Source organism: Physella acuta, unplaced genomic scaffold, assembly GCF_028476545.2.
Source record: "Physella acuta isolate Inbredline_101_S28 unplaced genomic scaffold, ASM2847654v3 ptg002203l, whole genome shotgun sequence".
Classification (NCBI taxonomy): domain Eukaryota; kingdom Metazoa; phylum Mollusca; class Gastropoda; family Physidae; genus Physella; species Physella acuta.
In genome coordinates this window covers 2727-28437 of record NW_026733703.1, presented here as the reverse complement: position 1 = coordinate 28437, position 25711 = coordinate 2727, and the positions used below count along the sequence as shown (strand labels likewise).

Sequence of the window (25711 nt, the reverse complement as noted above, 5' to 3'; positions counted from 1 at the left end):
GGCTATTCTATAGAATGACTAGGAAATGTATTTATGTATTTTATACTTTGACGGCCCATTTCAGGCATAATACACACTGCCTAGATGTATAAAATGCCATATTTTACACTTTGTAGTTATATATACAAAAAATTCAAATACATTGTCTGATGAATTAAAATATGGGCGAATCTTGAGCACATGCATTTCAAGGAAATAAAATCCGTGTTTAGAATTGAAGTACCCGGGTCACGTGATGAACATAATGTAACCTAACAGCACCAATAGGATTGTCAGGCAGCCTGCGTCATCACTGCATACACAGCCGTCTGCGTGACGTCATCACAGACCATGCAGCCATTTTTACAGTAACATCACAGCTGACTAGACAGGTCGTTTTCAATGCGTCATAAATAGATCACAATTGTATTGTATATAATGACGCCACAATGAAACAACACAGGCGTGGGATTAATTAATATGGCGTCAAAATTAACCCGAACACATGTACCCCCCCCCACCTTCCCACATAGTGTGACGTCACCAGGAGACGACGCAGCTGTTTTTAAACGTGTACTGCAGCCTGTCCGGCAGGGAGTAGCGCTCACTGTGCGCGTGCTGCGCCAGGTCGGGCCTGGAGTGACACAGGATGTCGGGGTAGGAGACCAGGGTGCGCGACTTGGGCGTCACCACCACCTGGGGGCCTACCGACCCGCTGGGGGACATCCCCGACAGGTTGTTGCCCCGCCGGCTCGAGCAGTACTTGTGACGACATATCCGGTGCAGCCTGCCGTCCGAGTGCGCATGCGCGGCGCTGGTGTTGCCCTGGGTGGGGCTGGAGTTCTTGCACGTGGTCTCGTCCGTGGAGGGGTACCCGTAGGGCAGCAGGCGGTGACCTTTCCTGACCTCGTTGTCCGTGAACTTGGCCAGACGGATGGCGTTGTCCTGGTAGAGGAAGCAAGAGTTGCTGGGGTGGGGCCGCAGGGGGTGCTCGGCGCCCACGAACTTGGCCTTGAGCTTGTAGAACGCGGGGATGGAATGTGTGTCAAGGTTGAAGCAGCAGCGACACAGCGTCCGTTTGAAAGCCTGGCGGAACTTCCTGGACAGCAGGTTGTACAGGATAGGGTTGACGGTGCAGCTCAGGAAGTACAGGACGCCTGGGGAGTAGAACAAACACAGGGTTGTAAGGGACGTGTAGAACAAACACAGGGTTGTTAGGGAGGTGTAGAACAAAATATTTTAGCATAGAACAAACACAGGGTTGTAAGGGAGGTGTAGAACAAACACAGGGTTGTAAGGGAGGTGTAGAACAAACACAGGGTTGTAAGGGAGGTGTAGAACAAACACAGGGTTGTAAGGGACGTTAGAACAAACACAGGGTTGTAAGGGAGGTGTAGAACAAAATACCTCAACATAGAACATTGTCATAATTAACGCGTATAACAAAATACTTCAACGGCGTAGAACAAACACATGGTTGGAAGGGACGTTAGAACAAGTATAGGGTTGTAAGGGACGTGTAGAACAAAATACGTCAACATAGAACAAACACATTGATTTAATTGACGTGTAGAACGAAATACTTAATCGTCAAAGAAAAAGCACTTTGTAAATATTTAGGAAGAATAACCATAGGAATAAAACTAGCATAATTGACGTGTAGAAGAAAACCACGTAAGCAAAAAACAAGCACATTGTTTGACTGAAAAACTACAATACACTATGGAATGTTTTTCTTTGCATTATGACAAACGCCAAAAGCAGAAATAACATATTATTCTCATTGATATAATGAACAAAGAACACAATTAAAAATAGAGCAAACATATTCTAAATGACAAAAAAAGAGACGCACGAAATCTCACATATATTTCTTTAAGCATGTATGTAAATTGCTATTTTTGCAAAACTATGATTTAATTTACAATGTAAGATGAATCATTAGCTGGTTTTAAACTATGATGTAGTACACTATCTATTATCTAAATATAGTTTAAATAAAACAGCAACAATGGAGCTAAGAATACAATAGTTTGGAAAAGTTACAGAAACCACGTATTGCCATTACTGTAAAATTTGTTAGCATGTAGCACTCTAGATTTACACTTCTGTCTGACAGTGCCCGACGTTAATTTCTTTGGTTGAAAGTTTGCTTTTTGATCTGGCCAGTTGCCCAGTCAGGCCAATGATTCAGTTGCGGTTTGCTTAACAACATGGATGGTGTAGGGGGCTTAGAAGCGCTCCATTGAATATGTGTGTGTTGTGTGGGTATGGTTGGGTCTTTGTGATTAGGAATGTGTCATGTGGGTAGGGATGTGTCATGTAGGTAGGGGTGTGTCGTGTGGGTAGGGCTGTGTCATGTGGGTAGGAATGTGTCATGTGGGTAGGAATGTGTCACGTGGGTAGGAATGTGTCATGTGGGTAGGGATGTGTCATGTGGGTAGGGGTGTGTCAGGTAGGTAGGGGTGTGTCGTGTGGGTTGGGTCCTGTCATCGAGTGTGTGTCTTGTGGGTAGGAGTATGTCGTGTGGGGAGGTGTGATTCTTGAGGGTGGGGATGATGTAATGTGTCTGTTATAGTTTCAACATTTCCACTTACAACATGAACTTTAAATCCCTTTTTACGTTTGCTAGATAGGATAGCCCCCCCCCTCATCCCACCCCTCACATTCACAACCTTCTGTTAGTAGATAGGACTCCATGGCTGTCCCCCTCCCCCCCCCCCCCCCCCCCCACCAATTTCAACCTCTTTCCTTTCTCGGTTTGACGGTCTGATGTACCCACAATTCAAGGTTCTCAAGGATAAGTAAAAACTTAACACACAAAATTTATCTTAAAAGAAAAAAGAGCGCAGAGGAAAAACGAGTTAAAAAAACAATTACCTATTACTGTAAAACCCTGGAGACAGTGAGGCACTTTAAGTGTTTAGAATCCTTTCTTCGGCGATACAATTACAGAAATCAGATTTATAGCCACGAGTCAGAAGACAATCGCTGACGCCCATGAGGTTATATTAAGCTGATTGTCTTTAAAGGAGTTTTTGTTTTGAAGATTTAAAGGGCAGGGTTGGGTATAGAGGGACTAGAGAAAGGTGAAGGTCAGATTGACGTAATGCGTTTTCGGATGCCTCTTTGACACACGTTAAATTTAAGGTGTGTGACGGATAGCTCATTTGCAACTTGGTGTTTTTATGGTTAGTGTTATAGTGTGGGGTGGGGGTGTTTTAGTGGTTTGGTGTTATAGTGTGGTGGTGTTTTAGTGGAGTGATGTTTTTGTGGAAGGTATTTTAATGTGATGGTGTTTTATTGCGATGGTGTTTAAGTGGGGTGATGATCTATTGAGGTAGTGTTTTATTGTGGTGAAGAGTTAAAGAAGTGATGTTTTATTAGACTGGTGTTTCATTGGAATGGTGTGATCTTTTAATGGAGTGATGTTTAAATAGTGTGATGTTAAAATTTCGAATGTCATGTTTCACATGTAGCTGGATTGATCTCAAATATCACGAAGCTGCTGTTTATTGCGTTATTCAAACAAATATTTCAATTCCTCAACTTATGAAACACGACGTTACAACATAACGTAAACTTTACGAACGTAAGAAGACACATCAACATAAACTGGGCTCATATTTTCATCGAGAACCTCTAGATTTATTTAGCTGTTATCTAATTAACTATTTTCATCTCTTCCAGCCTCGTCATAAACATTGTTTACGTGATAATAAACATTTGTCATTTTAGAGCTGTCTGCATCTAGCGTTATAAAAGGGTAAAAAATGTGCACAAAAACATCTCACATATCAGTACCTGATTGGGACATGGAGAGAGTGGGAGGAGGTTATTTTTGTGTCACCGGCACCTTCATTCGGCGCATAGGGGTCAGTAGCCTTAGATTTCTGACACAAATACTAATTCGTTCACCTTGGATGGTGTCAAAAATATCCATTCGTTCTCCTTAGATTGCGTCAAAAATATCCATTCGTTCTCCTTAGATTGCGTCACAAATATCCATTTATCCACATTAGTTTCTAAACGCAAGTGATAAATGGAGTTTTATTTCTGATCACGATTTATGAGAGCGTGGACCTTGTTTGCCTCCTGTCATGTTAAAGTCACGTGAAAGTTGTTGTCTCTGTCACGTGGAACTTGTGTCTCTGTCACGTGGATTCTGTGTATCTGTCACGTGGAATTTGTGTATCTGTCATGTGGAATTTGTGTATCTGTCATGTGAAAGTTGTTGTCTCTGTCACGTTAAAGTTGTGTCTGTGTCACGTGGAACTTGTGTTTCTGTCACGTGGAAGTTGTGTTTCTGTCACGTGGAACTCTTATGCCTGTCACGGGAGAGTCATGCATATCACGTAAAAGTTGTTGCGTGTCACATCACACTTGCGTGCTGTCACATACAAGTTTCCTGCTTTCAAAATGTCGGAGTTTATTTAAAAACCAAATCAAAGCCGCCCGGATTAAAATAGTCTCACGACAACTTCATCTCTCTAAAGCAGTGGTTCCTTAATCTTTTGGGAGGTACCGAACCCCACCTGTCTCATATGCTCATTCACCCAACCCTTCTTAATAAGTAAATAATATCGTCCGCACTGACAAAATCCGATCTTGAATCATACGAGTCGGATGTGAGTCTTGATCTCCAACGAACCCCTGAGACTGACTCACCAAAGAATAACAGATGACGTAAAAAAAAAATCCCAGGAAAGTCCAGAAAGATGAAGGGTCCAAAATGACAGTCCGTGTTTTTTGAGTCAACAAGCTATTTAGTAAATTAAATTTCAGGCGGTTTTGTTTAAATTAAACCACATAACACGTGAAATCTAATAGTTCACGAGTTGGCCTTCACCTTGTTTCTAAATATACCTGGGAAGGTCTTTGAAACGAACGTCAACAAACTATTTTCACTGGATAATTATCATGTCAAGTAGAAAATTAAAATTAACAAGTTCAATTTTTTTTTAAAATAAGAGGAACAAACAATTTTTGAAAAGACAGCCACTTTTTTTTTCTCTCATTAGAACAAATTAACTTTTTTTCTATTTGGTAAACTAGTTTATTTGCAGATTATCAATACAGATTTTTTTTGTGTACGGCTAAAATGCCGTTCCTTAAGGTCCAGGTGTAACGCTTAAAATTGTCTGCAGTGGCTAAGTATAGCCACGACAGTTAATTTAATGTTTTTAATTGCACCGAACACAAAGTTGTCTCCCATCTTATAAAACATGCGCCATAGCTTGCTACAGGAAGTAAACAAAATAAAAGTGGCGAGGTCTGATAGTTTTTAGATTTTATTCTCTGATCAGGTTTATAGACAGTGTTTCTTCCAGACTTTTTTGTCCGGCAGGGGGGGGGGGGGGCTTGAAATTTTCGGGAGAGTGGTGGGCGGACTAAAATTTTCGGGGGAGGGAGGGCGGACACTGGTAAAGGTATATTCTTTATATATAAAATATATATTTCGTTCGGGTGGGCGGTAGACTCTCTTCGAGGGGTGGGGGGGGGGGGGGTTTGAGCCCCCTGATTTAAATACTGTGATTAAGGTGAAGTGTATTTAATTTATGGACACCAGCATTTAGTTATTGATCTATCGATATAGATATGTATTGATTTTTTAACTTGATACATTCACATTGTGATTGATCTATTGACATACATGTGTAGCGATAGCCAAACAGAGACAAGGGTTGAGCTATTTGTGGTTATCTTATTGGTAGAGCCAATTCGATCATTTTATCAAAGGATGACCGGCACTTGCACGGCAACAACCGGCACTCAAAGGCAACAACCGGCATTAACTGGGGACTTGATAAAGCTGATGTGGCGTCACATGATCCGTCGACCGTGTAATAGGCGCCCTACAATGGTCGAATGGCTAACAGAATCCAGGTCAGTGTGGGGACTCTGGGCAATTAGCTAATTCGTTCCAACAATAGACAATAGCCTTGAGTAAACGGACCAGGCAATACATTGTATTTAATGAAGCATAATTGGCTGTAGTTATCAGAAAGATCGTTGATTACAAATTGGCAATTATCGTAGAGTAAGATACACAGCAAAACAAAATTAAATTAAATTGAAATAAAAAGAACAAATATTTCGAAATGATAAAAAATAAAAAATAGTTAAATAATTAGTTTCGTTTTTTATTTTTCAATGGTGTGTGATAGAAAGAAAATTAGTTTTATAATTACAGCAGTAGTGAGAGATGGTGTGTGTGAACTACTTGAAGTATCCGATCTTATTTTTTTTTTCGTTCTGTATTTGTATGTTTGAATTCCTCCAACATAATGAAGAAGAATAATGTGTCAACAAGCATTGGCCCGTATAAATCTTTGACGACAACGTCTTTTTGGATTTGTTTCCATTGGCTTTGTCCACCCAAGAACACACTACTAGACAGGAGTTGTTTGATTTTTGAGTTTTCTCTCATAGACAGGTTACTGACTACTACTGCTAACGAGCCTCATCTGCCCTGGGGTTAAAAGTCGGGTCTTTTGGAGGCAGCAATCATACGCTCTCACGCTCGGCCACGCCGCTCCTTTGAAGTGTTGGAACGGTATCAACGCACCATGTATCTAGAACGCTATAAAAACCCATGTTTTTAGACTGAATATCTGAAGCAACACCACAAGTGAATTGTGTAATGAGTGTGACGTCGAATGTATTACATTTTCCTTTGTCCGACATCAAAGCTCCTCCTCCCCCGCACTAATGAGCAGTGACTGACCACACGTGCAGGCCCTAATTAGAAATGACGGCCAGTCATTAGCCAAGAACAATAAAACTGTTTTAATAGTCACCATGAGACGTATAATTGTTGCAGGGAGGAATGATGGCTGCCATGTCGGTCACGTGACTAGATTGATCAAACCTTGAGCGATGGCAAACGTCCATCTGGCAAGTTCATTTTTTATCTGAACATTCACGGCGTTTGTTTTTTAGCTGAACATTCACGGTGTTCATTTTTTATCTGACGTTCACGGTGTTTATTTTTTATCTGAACATTCACGGTGTTCATTTTTTATCTGAACATTCACGGTGTTCATTTTTTATCTGAACACTCACGGTGTTTATTTTTTATCTGAACATTCACGGTGTTCATTTTTTATCTGAACATTCACGGTGTTTATTTTTTATCTGAACATTCACGGTGTTCATTTTTTATCTGACGTTCACGGTGTTTGTTTTTAAACTAAGTTTTTTTTTTATCTGACGTTCACGGTGTTTGTTTTTTATCTGACGTTCACGGTGTTTGTTTTTAAACAAAGTTTTTTTGAGATAAATTTGGGAAACATTATTTATTCTCAAGGATACAAAAACAAATTAGACACATGTTAAACTTTTTTTAAAACATGGAGATTGATAGTAAAGTAGACGTTGGATACATTGTTTTAATTGATTGTATTGGTAATTAATTTCTATAAATAGACAACACCTCAACCTTTTGATATGGGACGGAGTGGCTTAGCGGTAGACAGCTAGACTGCTAACACGTAAGTCTCGAGTTCGAATCCGGGTTCACGTCAGTAGACCGTCCACCCAGTGAACTCTATATCCCCGGAGGCCGTCAGGTTCGAAAGGGAACTTTACTTACAAACCTTGGATTGGTATGTTAACAGAGATTCGCAATCAATTTTTAAAGTAGTTTTAATATAGCTCAATAAGTAGTTCACTTTTAAAAAGCCAGACGTATCAGGTTTAAATAGTCACATGAGTTTTTTAAAGTCAGTTGACATTTAAATAGAGAGATGATTCGTAAATAGGCGCACAAATCCCGTTTTAGAAGCTGGAGATTAGCAACCTTTTAGCTAGTTATCAGACCTCGCTGTCCGAACATTTTGGTCTCCACAATCATTTGACAGCTGAATCTCCCAGTGGCTACTGGTCACTGATTAGATCTATTTGTGGTTGATTGATAGGTCTCTAGTAATTAAGTACAGTAGGTCAGACCTCATAAGTAAGGTCATTGGAGCAGTAGTACTTTTGTTAAAATAAAAACAAATTAAATTTTAAAAAAATCCCTCGGGCCTAGAGTTTAGTAGGTCAGGGTGTTACATAGTTTCGTTTACTAAAAGTTAGCGATCATGTTTATGTATCGTTTGTTTGCGTAGGTCGGTGTTCTACTATATATTACTCTGGAGACGTGGCGTTTGTGTACTTTATTGTCAGAACAGTGCTAGTGGTTCTTTAAAGACCGTCGTTTTTTTTTTGTTTTCTTGAAAATGGCAGTAGAGTTTAGTATCTTCTAATTATAGCAGCGTCACATGATATCCACAGGAGCCCTTTACTCACAGAGACAGGAGCGGTGTCAAGTAGTTCTCCACTTCTGATTGGCTAGTTCCATGACAGTACTTTTCCCTTTGACCTACTGACCTAAAGACGGCGTACCTCTAAGCTGTACCTTTACGGGCGTCCAAAAATATGGCAACACTTTCAAATTACCCATAATCCCACTGACTGAGACCTTGTCAATAAACCATTACCAGTCCTCGATGATGGTGATTTCGCTTTGCCCTCATAAAATAAATGACATTTTCTTGGTCTCTAGGTACAATGGACGTGTTTGACATATATGGCGCAGTGATGAAAAAAATAAAGTTAATTACAGAATGTTCACAACTTTTTGTATTTAAAAAAATATAGATCTACACTACTTGATTTTGTTTTAGCGCAAGCTTTATGTTTTACACTTTAAGTAAATGAAGGTCGACATTTATTTTAATGAATATAATTTTTTGAAAGGTTTAATTATTTGTTATATAAAAATCGTTACAAAAATTAATTGGTTTGTTTGACGTTCATCAAGCCTGATTTGTTGTCATAACTGCTTGGCCTTAATTTAACAGAGTGAAAAAAAACTTTAAAATTTGAGATGAGCTGTTTAATCAATCTTGTTTGAGCAACCGGTCAAATCCTAAACAAAAAATGATACAGTTTGTCTTCATGTTAATGGCGAATCATGATGTTAATGTTCATGTAATGGTGTTAATCTTGTGATGTTAATGTTCATGTAATGGTGCTAATCTTGTGATGTTAATGTTCATGTAATGATGTTAATCTTGTGATGGTAATGTTACTATGAAATTGTTGATATTATAATGTTAACGTTTCTGTGACAATGTTGATATTGTGATGTTGATGTTTCACATATTTTGCTATGCATAGGCTACACGTATAAGTTTGACACAAACAAACTTTAGGCACATTTTGGATTTCAATCTTCCGTTTATCACACCCCCTTTCACAATCAACATCCTGACCACATTCAACCACTATACGATCCTCACCATCCCCACTACACCATCCTCACCATTCCCACTACACCAACCTCATCATCACTCTACACGCCATCACCACCTCACTACACCATCCTCATCATTCCCACGACACCAACCTCATCATCACGCTACACACCATCACCATCTCACTACACCATCCTCACCATTCCCACTACACCAACCTCATCATCACTCTACACCATCCTCACCATCCTCACCAACCCCACCACACCATCCTCACCATCCCTCTACACCATCCTCACCACCCCCTCTACACCATCCTCACCACCTCCCTACACTAACCTCACATCACCAGATCCAACAGCAACAACATTCCCTGCCAACTTTCCACCCCCCCCCCCCCCTGACTGACACAGCGACACCAGCTGTCAATGACAACACAGGCCAAAACTTCCCTCTAATTTAAAAATAACAACCCCTTTCCTCCGTACTTTTGTCGCGGTATCCGTCCTTCAAGCAAAGTGCAAGTCGAACCGAGTTTCTCACGCAGGTTTTGCAACCATCAGGTATTTAAAACCGAGAATCTTATATGGAGACGCCAGGAAAAAACAAAGCGCTGAACACTAGGTACTGAGCTAAGTATTACATCCAGCTAGACACTATGTCAGCATAGCCAAGGTCTTGTCTGACTGTTTGTTATTATCGATAGATTGATAAGTCCGTATTACAAACACTAGATGAGCCATAAATTGTATTAAATAACCCTTACCTGTGATATTATAAGTAAAATTATTTTCACCTAAAACATCAACTGTAAGAAACATTTTTTACTAATAAAATTTAAACTTAATTTAACCATCAAGAGTACCTAATTTAGCCGGATAGCCGACAAAATACAAGCGTAACACCAACTCTTATTTTTCCTATCACCATAACTATTGGTAAACTAGCAGTTAAAAATACCTCACACAGGGGCGGGCCTAGACAGTGAACCATTAATAGTAGACAATACTCTGGCACAGATTAAAAAAATCCCTAGTCCCATCGCCCTCCAATGTAAATATAGTAAGACCGTGACGTGGTTACACATTGGCTAACCTCCATCTCTTGGCCTCAGGTCTGTCAATAGATTGAAAACTAAGAGAGGCTTATGATGGTACTGTTCACATACGACGAGACAACCTCACACTTATACACACAACTTACTCCTCTGTGTGATGGGACTATGCACATTATCACAACGTCACATTACTACACTCAATCTTAACCCTCCCCCCCCACTGTGATGGAGCTATGCACAATATCACACATCGTCACACTACTTATTACACACTATTTTACTCCACTGTGATGGACCTATACACATTATGACAAAACTTCACACTACTAGACACAACTTTACCCTCCGCTGTGATGTGGCTATTCCCATTATGACACAACTTCATACTACTACACAAAACATTCCTTCTCCGGCTCTAGCGATAAGTAAAACAAAGTAGAGATAAACACAATATATCTCAGCCACTGTGTCGTTGTTTTAAACTTTCCAATTTATCTCAAGAACAAAATGGATCGACGGCCCTTGGGATTTGTCGGCCTAGTGGTGGTGGGGGGCACTGTTTTCACATACATTAGACGGCCCCAGCCTTTACACATAACACGAAGTGAAGGACATTCGCATCTTCTTGGCTACTCGATACATCTATGACAATTAAAAATTCGCCTTAATACATACCGAAAAAACAATAATAAGAATTCATAAAATCCTTCTTGGGGGCCTTCAAGAATGTTGAGTTCTAATAAAACAAAAGGGGGAGAATCCACCTGAGGTACCACGTCAAACACCGCCATCTTGCTTTATATTCACCAGCTAGTTGAACCTCCCAAGTTGTCTGCCCGGCTACACTCAGGTTATACCCAACACAATGTAATCAGCGGTGTTGTGTTTAAATTAACTCCTAATTAATCCCACGGGGTTATTTTTGCCTCTATTGATAAAACATCATGCTCGGCAGGTTGATGTGAAAAAAATCTTCTGATTTAATTAGCATCGTTTTTAAGCGAAAGATTCATTTAAATAATCGAATACTGTATTTATAAATTGATTGTAAATAATTATTTTAAAAATATTTAAAAAACGGAAATTTTCTACATTTGAACAGGTGAAAAAAAAAGCTTCCCTCATTAAAATTGTACAAATGGCTGCCTTTGTTATCTCGCCACCCCCGGGGAGGTGGTCGTGAATGGAGAACACGGACAATGATGTATTTGTGGAGAGTACACCAAGATTTAAACCGGTGCAAGCATTTTTCACGTCAAAATTTAGAGGGTAAGATTTTTAAGGAAGAAAACATGAAGGAGATTTCCAGAGACATCTTATGAAGTTTTAGCATAACATTTTTAACAAATGCTACTTGAGATAAGAGGTAGTTCTAGGACCATTTATCTGAGATATAGAATACTTGGCCAATTTATCTGAGATATAGAATATTTGGCCAATTTATCTGAGATATAGAATATTTGGCCAATATATCTGAGATATAGAATACTTGGCCAACCTGCCTGAGATATATAGAAGAGACGGCCAAATTACCTAAGACAGAGATGGCCAACCTTGCTGAGACAGAGATAGCCAAACTACCTGATATATAGAAGAGATACCCAATCTTCCCAGGGCAGAGATGGCCAACTTACCTGAGATGTAGAAGAGATGGCCAACCTACCTAGGACAGAGATGGCCAACCTACCTGAGATATAGAAGAGATGGCCAATCTACCTGATATTTAGAAGAGATGGCCAACCTACCTGAGATATAGAAGAGATAGGCCAACCTAGCTGAGATATAGAATAAATGGCCAACATACCCGAGACAGAGATGGCCAACCTACCTAGGACAGAGATGGCCAACCTACCTGAGATGTAGAAGAGATGGCCAACCTACCTGAGATGTAGAAGAGATGGCCAACCTACCTGAGATGTAGAAGAGATGGCCAACCTAGCTGAGATATAGAAGAGATGGCCAACCTACCTAGGACAGAGATGGCCAACCTACCTGAGATGTAGAAGAGATGGCCAACCTACCTGAGATGTAGAAGAGATGGCCAACCTACCTAGGACATACATGGCCAACCTACCTGAGATGTAGAAGAGATGGCTCTGGGCCAACAGCAGTTCTGGAGTCCACTCAGCCGGGTTGATGTACACCGTCATCAGGCGCTGCGCGTGGAAGGGTGCCCAGCAGACGAAGAAAGCGATGACCACAGCGACTGGAAGAAAAATAAAAGGTAGATTATTCAGGCGATGACCACAGCCACTGGAAGAAAAATAAAAGGTAGATTATTCAGGCGATGACCACAGCCACTGGAAGAAAAATAAAAGGTAGATTATTCAGGCGATGACCACAGCGACTGGAAGAAAAATAAAAGGTAGATTATTCAGGCGATGACCACAGCCACTGGAAGAAAGAAAAATAAAAGGTAGATTATTTAGGCGATGACCACAGCGACTGGAAGAAAGAAAAATAAAAGGTAGATTATTCAGGCGATGACCACAGCCACTGGAAGAAAAATAAAAGGTAGATTATTCAGGCGATGACCACAGCGACTGGAAGAAAAATAAAAGGTAGATTATTCAGGCGATGACCACAGCGACTGGAAGAAAAATAAAAGGTAGATTATTCAGGCGATGACCACAGCGACTGGAAGAAAAATAAAAGGTAGATTATTCAGGCGATGACCACGGCCACTGAAAGAAAGAAAAATAAAAGGTAGATTATTCAGGCGATGACCACAGCCACTGGAAGAAAAATAAAAGGTAGATTATTCAGGCGATGACCACAGCGACTGGAAGAAAAATAAAAGGTAGATTATTCAGGCGATGACCACAGCCACTGGAAGAAAAATAAAAGGTAGATTATTCAGGCGATGACCACAGCGACTGGAAGAAAAATAAAAGGTAGATTATTCAGGCGATGACCACAGCGACTGAAAGAAAGAAAAATAAAAGGTAGATTATTCAGGCGATGACCACGGCCACTGAAAGAAAGAAAAATAAAAGGTAGATTATTCAGGCGATGACCACAGCGACTGGAAGAAAAATAAAAGGTAGATTATTCAGGCGATGACCACAGCGACTGAAAGAAAGAAAAATAAAAGGTAGATTATTCAGGCGATGACCACGGCCACTGAAAGAAAGAAAAATAAAAGGTAGATTATTCAGACGATGACCACGGCCACTGAAAGAAAGAAAAATAAAAGGTAGATTATTCAGGCGATGACCACAGCGACTGAAAGAAATAAAAGGTAGATTATTCAGGCGATGACCACAGCCACTGAAAGAAAAATAAAAGGTAGATTATTCAGGCGATGACCACAGCGACTGAAAGAAAAATAAAAGGTAGATTATTCATGCGATGACCACGGCCACTGAAAGAAAAATAAAAGGTAGATTATTCAGGCGATGACCACAGCCACTGAAAGAAAAATAAAAGGTAGATTATTCATGCGATGACCACGGCCACTGAAAGAAAAATAAAAGGTAGATTATTCAGGCGATGACCACGGCCACTGAAAGAAACAAAAATAAGAGGTAGATTATTCAGGCGATGACAACGGCCACTGAAAGAAAGAAAAATAAAAGGTAGATTATTCAGGCGATGACCACAGCGACTGAAAGAAAGAAAAATGTTGTTGAATAGAATTACAATATTTTTATAAAATACTTGTGCTTATGTTGGTTTATACATAGATATGGTTCAATGAAAAATGATCTCAGGACAAATATCTGAAGACATGAAATGAACTTGAACAAATGCTCTCACATGTATAAAGATCACAGTGACAAAATATCTCAGGTACAATATCTCACGGCAAAATATAGACTTTATTTTGGAAGATTTTAATCGTTTGAACACTGACTTCGTTATATATATATATATATATATATATATATATATATATATATATATATATATATATATATATATATATATATATATATATATATATATATATATATATATATATATATCCTAAGCACAAATAATTATAGCATTTCTCAACAGATCCTAGGTAATGCTTTAATAATTAGAACATGCCAGGATAGCTTGCCAGTGAACGAGAAACTTATCTTCATGAGCCGGGAAATGTTTCTAAACCTGGCCACTAAAGCTACAGACATGCTCAGACAAAGCTGAGACATCTCGCAGAGGGAAGTTTACGTTCCTGCATGATGAATTACTTCCCCTTCGTTAGTTTAAAAAAAAAACAATAATAAAAGTTTGAACTAAGCCTAACACAGTTTAAGGACATAAAAATCTAGAATACGATTACTCGAAGAAGTAAAAATTTCTGTCTGTTTATCTGTGTGTACTGAGATTTGACGAGTTTTGAGGAACGCGATATCTACAATTTTAGAGGTTTTATCTGCAGATATTTTTCTTATTACCCGATTCATGATAGGTTGAGAACAGTGTTAAAAAAAAGTTTGAGACTGTTGTGCGCCTGTATGTGTATGTGCGGTGTTTCTTTCAGACTTTTTTCTGGGGGGGGGGGGGGCACTTGATATTTTCGGGGGGGGGGGGGGGGGGGGATGGAGAACATTTTTCGGGGAGGGGGCGGACACTGGTAAAAGTATAAGTTTTCTATATACATTCCATTTAGTTCGGGGTAGACTTCCTTCGAGATGCCTGGAAGAAACTCTGTGTGTGTGTGTGTGTGTGTGTGTGTGTGTGTGTTTGTGTGTGTGCGCATGATAGAGTGGCGGAGCCAAAATTATAAGCGGGTGGGGGTATAATTAGTTATGTCATAAGATTTCCAATATCATTAACTCATAGGTATCCTTCTATAAATAACTCTATTACTGTTTAAGGTGTAGCACTTTAGTGTTTCACTGAACACAAAATGATGACCACGTACTTTTAGCAGAGTGGAAATATGGCCGCTACTGTACGGGCCATCACAGCTAGTAATCATGGCGTATGTAATGAAAGCGTTGGCGGCGACCAGTCCAACACAACAGAGCGACTGTATTAAAAGATCGTCCACAGGCGCTGATGGAATTTACACTGCCGCGCTGTGGAGGGCTAGCTTTTAAAAACAACGTTTGATTTATGGTGTGGTAGCCGGTTATTTCCGGCCACCATTAATATTTGCTGATAAACAGCAATCTGCAACCGGAGTTGCTCTGCAACGTGAGACCAGGGGAAGTAAATAACGGAAATGTGAAGTAAGGGACGTAACTAGGCCACATATGTCTTACAAGATTTATCCAGCGATCGTTCTAAAGGGAAATAAGTCTGCTATAATCTCTCAGCCAATCTCAAAAGCTTATTGGGTGGGAGATGATTTTTTTTTAATGCAAAATTCTTTCTATTTATTTTGCTGAAATAGTTTTTATATATAAAATATCGATTGGGACTGGATCGTTGTAGAAGGAAAGCAAATGTAGAACAATTTTGCATTATTAAACAGATTAGAGAGTTTTTTTTACGGTGTTGGTCTCTATGTGCAAGCTAAATGTTTTTTTAATAACAAAATAAAAGAATGAAAAAATAGCGATAGCTATTACGATAAAGACGATGGTGATGATAATAATGAGGATGATGATGATAATTGATGATGGTGATGATGATGATGACGATGATGATTATGATGATAATGATGATTGATTTTGGTGATGGTGATGATGATGATGATGACGATGAAGACGACGAAAATGATGACGATGATGATGACAAAGAAGACAACTATGACGACTATGATGACGATGATGATGATGCCTATATCGACGACAACAATGATTATGATAACGATCATCGCAAAAGATAAACCGATGGTAACAGCATACATAACCCTCAACCACAACCCACTGTATCGATGTTAGTGTGGGCGTGACGACACCGTTTCACCCGTGTATTGTCGCATAGGAGTTAATCCGTTTCAAAATATTCTGGCGCTCAGGGATTTACAACTAGACGAATGGCTTGCGGCGGTAATTAGTCATGTTAATTCTCGTCTGGACAGCAGATCTCCATCTTCCACACGAGATCTTGTTGATAAAAATAAGACACTGAGGTCTAAATAGGGAATGTTTAATAGATTTTTTGTTCCGTTTGTATTTCAATCTATTTGTTGCATTGCTTGTTTGACTAGGATGGCTAGGAATATCGGTAGAGCACATGATTTGTTGTACAGAAAGTCTCGAGTTCGGTTCCATGTCTAGAGTCGGTTGATTGCAACAAAAATCTCAAGATGGCGTATGTTCGAATTGGGGAAAGTGTAAGTATCGGTTTTAGAGCTGGTCCAGTAATCTGATCACGCGGTTAGTGAAACAGATGAACTCTACTTCACCTGGTCTGTGGGCATGAAGGGGTGCAGTACACAACAATTTAATAATAAAGTAAAAATACGTGAGCTTCAGTAAATGAACTTCAAACGCAATATTACATATATTATGTAATACTGAAATAAATAATTGTATATATGTGAGTGCAGATTCCAAACGTTTTGTGGAGTGGACGCCTCGTGCACCCCCTATATCCGCCTGTAGGCGATAGAATATGTAAACATCCCGGACGCTTCATTTGACCTGACTTAGGGAATATTTCAGACCGATTATCTCATCATCTCTAACATTGTTTCAGGTCCCAGCATGCACCTCTAAGACAGCGAGACATCTCATGCCCTGAGACCCGAGACTGTCTCGGTCTGGGCCCGCCCGTCCGTCCGGAACACGAGCGCAAGGGACGCTGGATAAGATGAATGGCCGTCATCCGGGTTTAATCTTCCTTGCACGTTTTCTTAAAGTTTGTCCTGGGCTGAGTGACGTTCAATATAATTCAACAAACGAACTCATTTATTTGACGTTCAAATGTATTTTTTAAAGATGTATAGAAGACATGAAATAATGTATTTTCGCGTACTGAGAAGTTGTTAAAGCCTTAACACGCTCAAAAAAAAAAATTAAAAAAAATTTCAGCAATGTAAATTCAAATTTATATCGAAAAATTGTGTTTAGGACATAAATGAAACTTAAAATAAAATAGCTCAAACCGTTATTTGTTTTCTTATCTGTGTTTTGCTTTAAGTAAGTTTTGAAAAAAATAACAACAATGCGTTTTTTAAAAACATAGATCTATAATTTAAAAACTTTTAAACCTGATTCCGGATTTTTGTCCTGTTTTAAAAATGCCAATTCATCAAACTATTTATAGACCTTTACACAATTGACGTCATGTATTTCAGTTGGAGTGGAAGACGGGGACAGTAAAACATTCAAACAACTCAGCTTTAAAACTCTTGTAATGGCGGCTATCAGGAGAAACACGCGCACAAAAGGTGAGTGCACAGAGGCCGCGCGACTTGGATTGGGTGAGGCCAAGTGTTTGGATTTAGCCTGAAAGCTGCAGGGTGGAGGGGAGGACGGGTGGGGCATGTTTAAAGACAGACGCTCAGCCTTGGATATTGTGGAGGATCTAGTTTTAGGGAGCTGTTGTTCCCTGGCTCATTAGGGGGATTGTGGGAGTGACGCATGCTCGGGGTCAAGCTGACCTTGTCGTCTGGAGAGGCGCTGTAGTTGTTGTGAAGGAAAAGTTGCAGACGTCAGTGGATGTACACGCTGTATGTAAAGGGTGGATGTACACGATGTATGTAAAGGGTGGATGTACACACTATATGTAAAGGGTGGATGTACACACTATATGTAAAGGGTGGATGTACACACTGTATGTAAAGGGTGGATGTGCACACTGTATGTAAAGGGAGGATGTACATGATGTATGTAAAGGGTGGATGTACACACTATATGTAAAGGGTGGATGTACACGCTGTATGTAAAGGGTGGATGTACATGATGTATGTAAAGGGTGGATGTACATGATGTATGTAAAGGGTGGATGTACACACTGTATGTAAAGGGTGAATGTATAATATGCATGTAAAGGGTGAATGTACACGCTGCATGTAAAGGGTGGATGTACAACCTGCATGTAAAGGGTGGATGTACACGCTGTATGTAAAGGGTGGATGTACAACCTGCATGTAAAGGGTGAATATATAACATGCATGTAAAGGGTGAATGTACACGCTGCATGTAAAGGGTGAATGGGAATGAACATTTCAATAGCATAGATATACAGGCTAAAAACTTGAAGCATTGATTGAAATACTACACAGGCTAAAAACTTAAAGCATTGATAAACGTGTGTAGGTCTCCATCATACGAATCCTAGCACAGAAGCAGGAGCATTGACTGACGTTAGAACAGATACATTCATCGCCACGTCAGTCCCCCTTAACTGCCATACGACCTCACCAGGGGCGGAACTACCATACCGCCAGACCCCGCAATGCGGGGGGGGGGCCCAGGACGTTTAGGGGCCCAGTTCCGACCAAAAAACAATGATTTTTTTTTCAAAAATTATGTTTTTCATGCATCTTGAAAGTGGTTTTGTAAAAAAAAAAAACAGGTCTACTATAGCAGAGATTGTTGCCTAGAAAAATATTTTAAAATCTACAAGAGCTATAGTTTGAAAGGTAGGTAAACATTCACACTACTTCCAAGCCTTACTCAACTTACTGCCCTTCTTTAAAATAGGGATGCCCACGAAGCTCATTTAAATAGTTTTGTACTATGTATATTAAAAAGCAATTGATTCTCTGAATTGTTACTTAAATAAGACGTACTATGCAATAGTATGGCTATAAAAATCAATGTTTTCAAAATTGATATTATAAAAGCCAAAAATGAAAAAAATAAACATAACGCGAGAAACCATTCACGAATCAAGCTAACGTCTTTATATATTTTTGACCAGCATGATTATGATACTTTACTAACTCGAAATGAGTGTGGACTAAATTTGTCTGTTTTGGTCACTCAGAATGATTATATATTGCAATGAAGTAGACTAAATTACTCACTTAGGTCTTAGGATATAGATTTTGTATATATATATATATATATATATATATATATATATATATATATATATATATATATATATATATATATATATATATATATATATATATATATAGGGGGCCCTAGTTTTTTCTTTGCGGGGGAGCCTTTGATTTCTAGTTCCGCCACTGGACCTCACTCGCAGGAATTGATTCCATTACAGTTTGAGTATCACTTTCACATTCAGTAAGATTTTAGTATCACTTTCACATTCAGTAAGATTTTAGTATCACCTTCACAGTCATTAAGATTTTAGTATCACTTTCACAGTCAGTAAGATTTTAGTATCACTTTCACAGTCAGTAAGATTTTAGTATCACCTTCACAGTCAGTAAGATACTAAAGAATATTACCACTGTCGACGTAGGACAAAATATCATAAATAGCTAGTACCTATAGATCATTTTTACAGTTAGTTTTGTACTAAAGATCATTAATACCAACAGAAAGATCTTTATTACAGCCTTCGTGTAACTGAGGATTCTTCTAGATATTAACAAAAGAACTATACGTCATCATTACGTGTACAAATATTCCTTATTTTTTTAATTAATTTTTTTTTGTCGATGAAATTTTGCCTCAGCCTGCTGAGGGTTTGAAAACTAATCTGCTATAAATAAAAAAAAATTCATTAAATCTTAATGAACATCGCATCGACCGATTCACTTTTATTTTTATAAACTCTTGAACACAATGGTTTGTTAACTTTCATAAATTCTCACATACAGTGTTTTGTTTCAAGTCACAGACGTATCGGATTAACCCTTATATACTGAATAAAAGCGCCAGCGCTAGACTTCTACATTGATTTATGGCCCATTCTAACTCGCGATTTAATTTATAGTCTTTAGTAACGTCATAAATTTTAAAAAAAAACTATAAAAACATTATTTTTGTAGAGTAATATTTTGATTTCATAGAATATTTTTCATCGTATATTTCACACCGCAACTTTTTGCCAAATTATATCACACTACTTTTATATATATATAACCTACTTCAAATCACATTTCTACGAAACAGCTTTTTCACACCACGTTTCTCTATAGCCTACAACATTTTTTAAACAATGCATACGCAACAAATATTTCACACTACAGTTTGATATATTCTCTCTCATATGTACATACAAGAATAATTTTTGCTGATCCGCACTTTTATTGCAGAAAGTAATCTGAATAACGATTTTTCTACACGATTCATCATTGGAACCTGAGAGGAAATACGTGATAGAGTTTTAAGGCGACTTCACACACAGAACAAAGCCGATGGGAAGAAAGACTAGAAATTAAGCAGAAAAGCCGGCTGGTAACGTTGATACAATCTGAAAGTCTAAGAATTCTATTTAGAGTTTTGATAAATCTTACGCATGAAATCTGAATTCATAATGAATGATTTTATAGATTTGCTAAATCTTGCGGACGTAATCTGAAATTCTTATGAAGTTTTTTTAAATATAGTTTTGATGAATATTTAGCATGTAATCTGAAATCCAAACTAATAGTTTTAGTTTTGATAAATCTTGCTGATATAATCTGAAATCCTAGTGAATATTTTTAGTTTTGATAAATACTGTGAATGTAATCTGAAATTCTAACAAATATTTTTAGTTTTGATAAGTCCTGCACATGTAAACTGAAATTCTAATGAATGTTTTTTTTAGAGATTTACTAAGACTAAATGTTAACACATTCAAATAGTGCTCCTTTTTATTTGTTACTTCAAGAAATAAATTATAAAAATATCTCCAACGATGAAGTGAATTGTTTCGAAGTAAATGAAGAAGATAAAACATGTGTCATGGACACGTTAGTCCAAGGTAAAATGGTTACAAATTACGTATTGAATTTTTTTTTTCAATTTAAAGTTGTATATTGGCTGGTGAGAAACCAAATCAGGTGCGTGTCACTCACATGTCATGTCATTACCATCTGAAATGAAATCTTCCCCAAGCTTCTAGTCTTTTTACTTTCTCGTATATACGAAGTATAGAGAAAGTATTGTAATCGTGCAAAAAAAAAAATCGAGATTTTTACAAATCTCGACGTTTTACACCTCACTGATACGGAAAAACATAATTTTGCAATCTTGTCCGTATGTCTGTGTGTCTGTCTGTGTGTGTGTGTCTGTCTGTGTGTAAACACGATAACTTGACTACCGTTAGAGCTAGGTTGATGAAATTTCATATATAAGTATTTTATCAAAATCGTTGATAGTGATCAACTTTTGAGCGATTTCCAATAACCGGAAGTGGTACTTTTTCTACTTTGAATTTTTCAAAAGCCGTTAACTTGAGTACTGTTTCAGATAGATAAATGAAATTTCACATGTAAGTAAAATATCTAATTCTCTGCCTTCTCAAATTTTGAGTAATTTCCGTTGACCGGAAGTACTAATTTACGCTATTTCCGATATTTCTAAAAACGCATTTAAATTTATAAAGTACTAATAATATTGCGCACTATTATGCACATTTTGTTTTGGCGTTCGCTTGGTGCGCAATTCTTTTTTCTATGAGATTCTTATCTATTTTTAAAAGTTTTAGTAATTAAAAATCATGTCTATATTCCGAGTTATTAATACTAATAGTTTCGCTGTCTGTCTATGTATCTATCTGACAAGATAGATGTATCTATGTATCTATCTGACAAGAACGCTGTAGAGAAAACACAAGCAAAATAAAAACATGCACAGTAATTCGAAAAACGAAGTATGACGTCGCCACATTTAGCATCTCAAGCCGGAGAGTGCACACAGTAATATGACGTCATTGATTATCGAGTAAACATTGAATAACAAGGAAATTTTGTCTAATCTAAGTGGTTTGCGTGAAGAGTTTCTTTCATACAATTCTTCGGGTAGGGGCGAAGCCCCACCCCCGCGTAAGAACGTCTGAGCCCCCCCCCCCCCTCCCTAACTCAAAAGAAATTTCTTCATCGATACTCTATAATAAAATTACCGCCTAATTAATGTGTCTAATCTAAAAAGTGGTTTTCTTGCAATTTCTTTAATGCAATTCTTCGGGTGGTGGCTAAGCGCGACACCAGTGTTTCTTTCAGACTTTTTCCTCCCCGGAGAGGGGTGGGGGTACTTGAAATTTTCGGGGGCGGGGGTAGAATTTTCGGGGAGGGGGCGTACACTGGAAAAAGTATATAATTATATTTCGTTGAATGGGACGGTAGACATGTTTTTTTGGGGGGTGGGGGTGGGGGTGGGGGTGGGGGGGGTGTGTGTGTTTTTGGGGTGGGGGTGGGGGTGGGGGTGTGTGTTTTGGGGGGTGTGTGGGGGGGGTGGGTTGGTTTTAGTTTAGAGAAAAGAGACAGCACTATCAACCTAGCGCCCGGTGTATCCTTCCTCAACGGGCCATTTTTCTCGTTTAATACTAATAGTTTCGCTGTCTGTGTATCTATCTGACAAGAACGCTCTGTCTGTCTATCTGACAAGAACGCTCTAGAGAAAACACAAGGAAATTAAAAACTTGCACAGTGAAACGAAAACGAAGTATGACGTCGTATAGTAGAAAATAATATCAAGCCAAAGAGTGCACACAGTAATATGACGTCATTGGTTCTCGAGTAAACATTGAATAAAAAGGCAATTTTGTCTAATCTAAGTGGTTTGCGTGAAGAGTTTCTTTCATACAGTGCTTCGGGTAGGGGCGAAGCCCCACCCCCGCGTAAGAACGTCTGAGCCCCCCAAAACTCTAAAGAAATTTCCTCATCGATACTCTATAATAAAATTACCGCCTAATTAATGTGTCTAATCTAAAAAGTGGTTTTCTTGCAATGTATTTAATGCAATTCTTCGCGTAGTGGCTAAGCGCGACACCAGTGTTTCTTTCAGACTTTTTCCTCTCTTCCGGTAGGGGCGGAGCCCCGCCCAGATTCTTCCTTTAGTTTGTATGATCTACAAATGCGACCAGTGTTTCTTTCAGACTTTTTCCTCCCCGGAGAGGGGTGGGGGTACTTGAAATTTTCGGGGGCGGGGGTAGAATTTTCGGGGAGGGGGAGGACACTGGAAAAAGTATATAATTATATTTCGTTGAATGAGACGGTATACATGTTTTTTTAGTGGGTGGGGGTGGTGGGGGGTGTGGGGTGGGGTGGGGGTGGTGTGTGTGGGGGGTGGGGTGGGGGTGTGTGGGGGTGGGGGGGTTGGGGGGTGTGGGTGGTGTGTGTGGGGGGGTGGGGTGGTTTTAGTTTAGAGAAAAGAGACAGCACTATCAGCCTAGCGCCCGGTGTATCCTTCCTCAACGGGCCATTTTTCTCGTATAAGAATATTCGAGAAAGTTTAGGGGAGATCACTCCCGGTTTATTCTCCCAAAAAATCTTCCCAAGCCTCTAGTCTTTTCCTCCCATAAAATCTTCCCAAAGTCTCTAGTCTTGTTCTCCCAAAAAATCTTCCACAAGTCTCTAGTCTTGTTCTCCCATAAAATCTTCCCCAAGCCTCTAGTCTTTTTCTCCCATAAAATCTTCCCCAAGCCTCTAGTCTTTTCCTCCCATAAAATCTTCCCAAAGTCTCTAGTCTTTTTCTCCCATAAAATCTTCCCCAAGTCTCTAGTCTTGTTCTCCCATAAAATCTTCCACAAGTCTCTAGTCTTTTTCTCCCATAAAATCTTCCCCAAGTCTCTAGTCTTTTTCTCCCATAAAATCCTCAGCAAGTCTCTAGTCTTTTTCTCCCATAAAATCTTCCCCAAGTCTCTAGTCTTTTTCTCCCATAAAATCTTCCCCAAGCCTCTAGTCTTTTTCTCCCATAAAATCTTCCACAAGTCTCTAGTCTTTTTCTCCCATAAAATCTTCCACAAGTCTCTAGTCTTTTTCTCCCATAAAATCTTCCACAAGTCTCTAGTCTTTTTCTCCCATAAAATCTTCCACAAGTCTCTAGTCTTTTTCTCCCATAAAATCTTCCCCAAGTCTCTAGTCTTTTTCTCCCATAAAATCTTCCACAAGTCTCTAGTCTTTTTCTCCCATAAAATCTTCCACAAGTCTCTAGTCTTTTTCTCCCATAAAATCTTCCCCAAGTCTCTAGTCTTTTTCTTCCATAGAAATCCATTCTAGCTCTCAATAACCGAGTTCCCTACCACGGCCACCGACTGCTCTAGTACCCCCCCCCCCCACCCTCCAACCTTGACAGAAGCCATAAATAAGTCGAACAGTTTTCTTCAGGCTTGACGTGAGATAATCTCTACCAGCTTATCTCACTAAACCAGAAGCCTGGCCACCGCGAGATAATCCACTTATGGAAAGCTTCTGTCAATGAGAAGGTGCCAATTTGTTTATAATGTACACGTTTGTACTTTCGTACTTGTTTACAATATACATGTTTTTACTTTCATACTTGTTTATAGTACATACGTATGTTCTTTCATACACGTTCATAATATACACGTATGTGCTTCATACACGCAATCATTTATGTACAAGTGTTCAGTGTTTTTTTTTTTTTTACATTTTTTTTAGTAAATATGAATCTCGAAAAAGACCAAACTTTCTCCACAAAAAAAAAAAAAAAAAAAAAAAAAAAAAAAACCTCATTACGACTCCAACATTTTAATCCACTAAATTATCTCATGCTAAATATATGGCTATATCGTCCAAACATACAAACACAGAGAAATATATTTTCGTATAAATATAAATGTTCTTATAATGGCCTCACTATTTCGGCTAACAAACAAACGTATTTTCTAATGTACTTAGCGAAACAGACACCGACTGATTCCACCCAAATAATTCTCTCCCTATGTCACTACATGTCTTACCCCCAACCCCACCCCACCTCTCCAACATCTCTCAAGCTCTTGTCTTTTCTATTTTTACCATTTGAACTCCCCAGCTGAAGAATCCACCGCCCACGCCCCCTACCACCCCCACCTCCCCTATTATCTGATACCGCCACATAAGACGAGGTTACTGTATCGATTTTCGTTTCCCATTCATTTCCCAGATAGCTTTTTTCTACCGTGTCGTCCCGTGCTGGGCATAAAGAACCTTGGCCAGTTGGCTATTGAATTAAGGACAAACCACGGACATAATTTAATCACTTAGTACACTAAACGTAGTAATGATAATGTTAGGTATAATATTGTTGACGAGAACTCAAGCTAGGGACGGGTGGAACTTTATATGTATATCGCCCCCCCCCCCCCCCCTGTACCAGACGATGCTTACATTTCCATCTGATATGAATGACCGAGTTAGAAATAATCGAGTAGCTTCTCATATATGGATAACAGATAGATAATTTATTTTATAAATAGTAGTGTAGATTAACAGTTATAGCTGCTGAGATGTAATATGAAAATATAATATGAACTTAATATTGTTTTTTTTTTAAATAACTTTATGTTTTACAATTTTCAAAATTCTTTAATGCTTCATTCATATTTTAGTTTAAGCTGGGATTCTTGAAAGGTGAGAATCTAGTTCAAAAGTAGTTTTCAAAAGGTCACAATACATGTTGAATTCAGTCCTCTTGCCACACTTTCCAAATGTTGGGTTATGTCCCTTTCTCACACCACTTTTTCAATTGTT

At 38.8% G+C, this 25711-nt stretch overlaps 1 protein-coding gene across 1 annotated transcript; it reads right to left on the bottom strand.

Annotated features, from left to right (window-relative positions):
• Positions 1-519: 519 nt before the first annotated feature.
• LOC131932544 (tachykinin-like peptides receptor 86C) lies at positions 520-17651 on the bottom strand. Its single transcript, XM_059289465.1, has 3 exons — positions 17498-17651; positions 12353-12484; positions 520-1136 (listed from the first exon to the last, which is right to left on the bottom strand). The coding sequence occupies exons 1-3, from the start codon at positions 17649-17651 to the stop codon at positions 520-522; spliced, it is 903 nt and encodes a 300-aa protein (XP_059145448.1).
• Between the last annotated feature and the right edge of the window lie 8060 nt (positions 17652-25711).

Bases quoted from the DNA above. Each gene is read 5' to 3' on its own strand.
- LOC131932544 (XM_059289465.1), bottom strand. From the start codon at position 17,651: ATGCCCCACCCGTCCTCCCCTCCACCCTGCAGCTTTCAGGCTAAATCC. The intron at 12,485-17,497 runs GTTTGAATGTTT...TTTTTCTTCCAG, and splicing joins AAGAGTTTTAAAGCTGAGTT to TCGCTGTGGTCATCGCTTTC. The intron at 1,137-12,352 runs GTAGGTTGGCCA...TCTACTCCCCAG, and splicing joins CCATCTCTTCTACATCTCAG to GCGTCCTGTACTTCCTGAGC.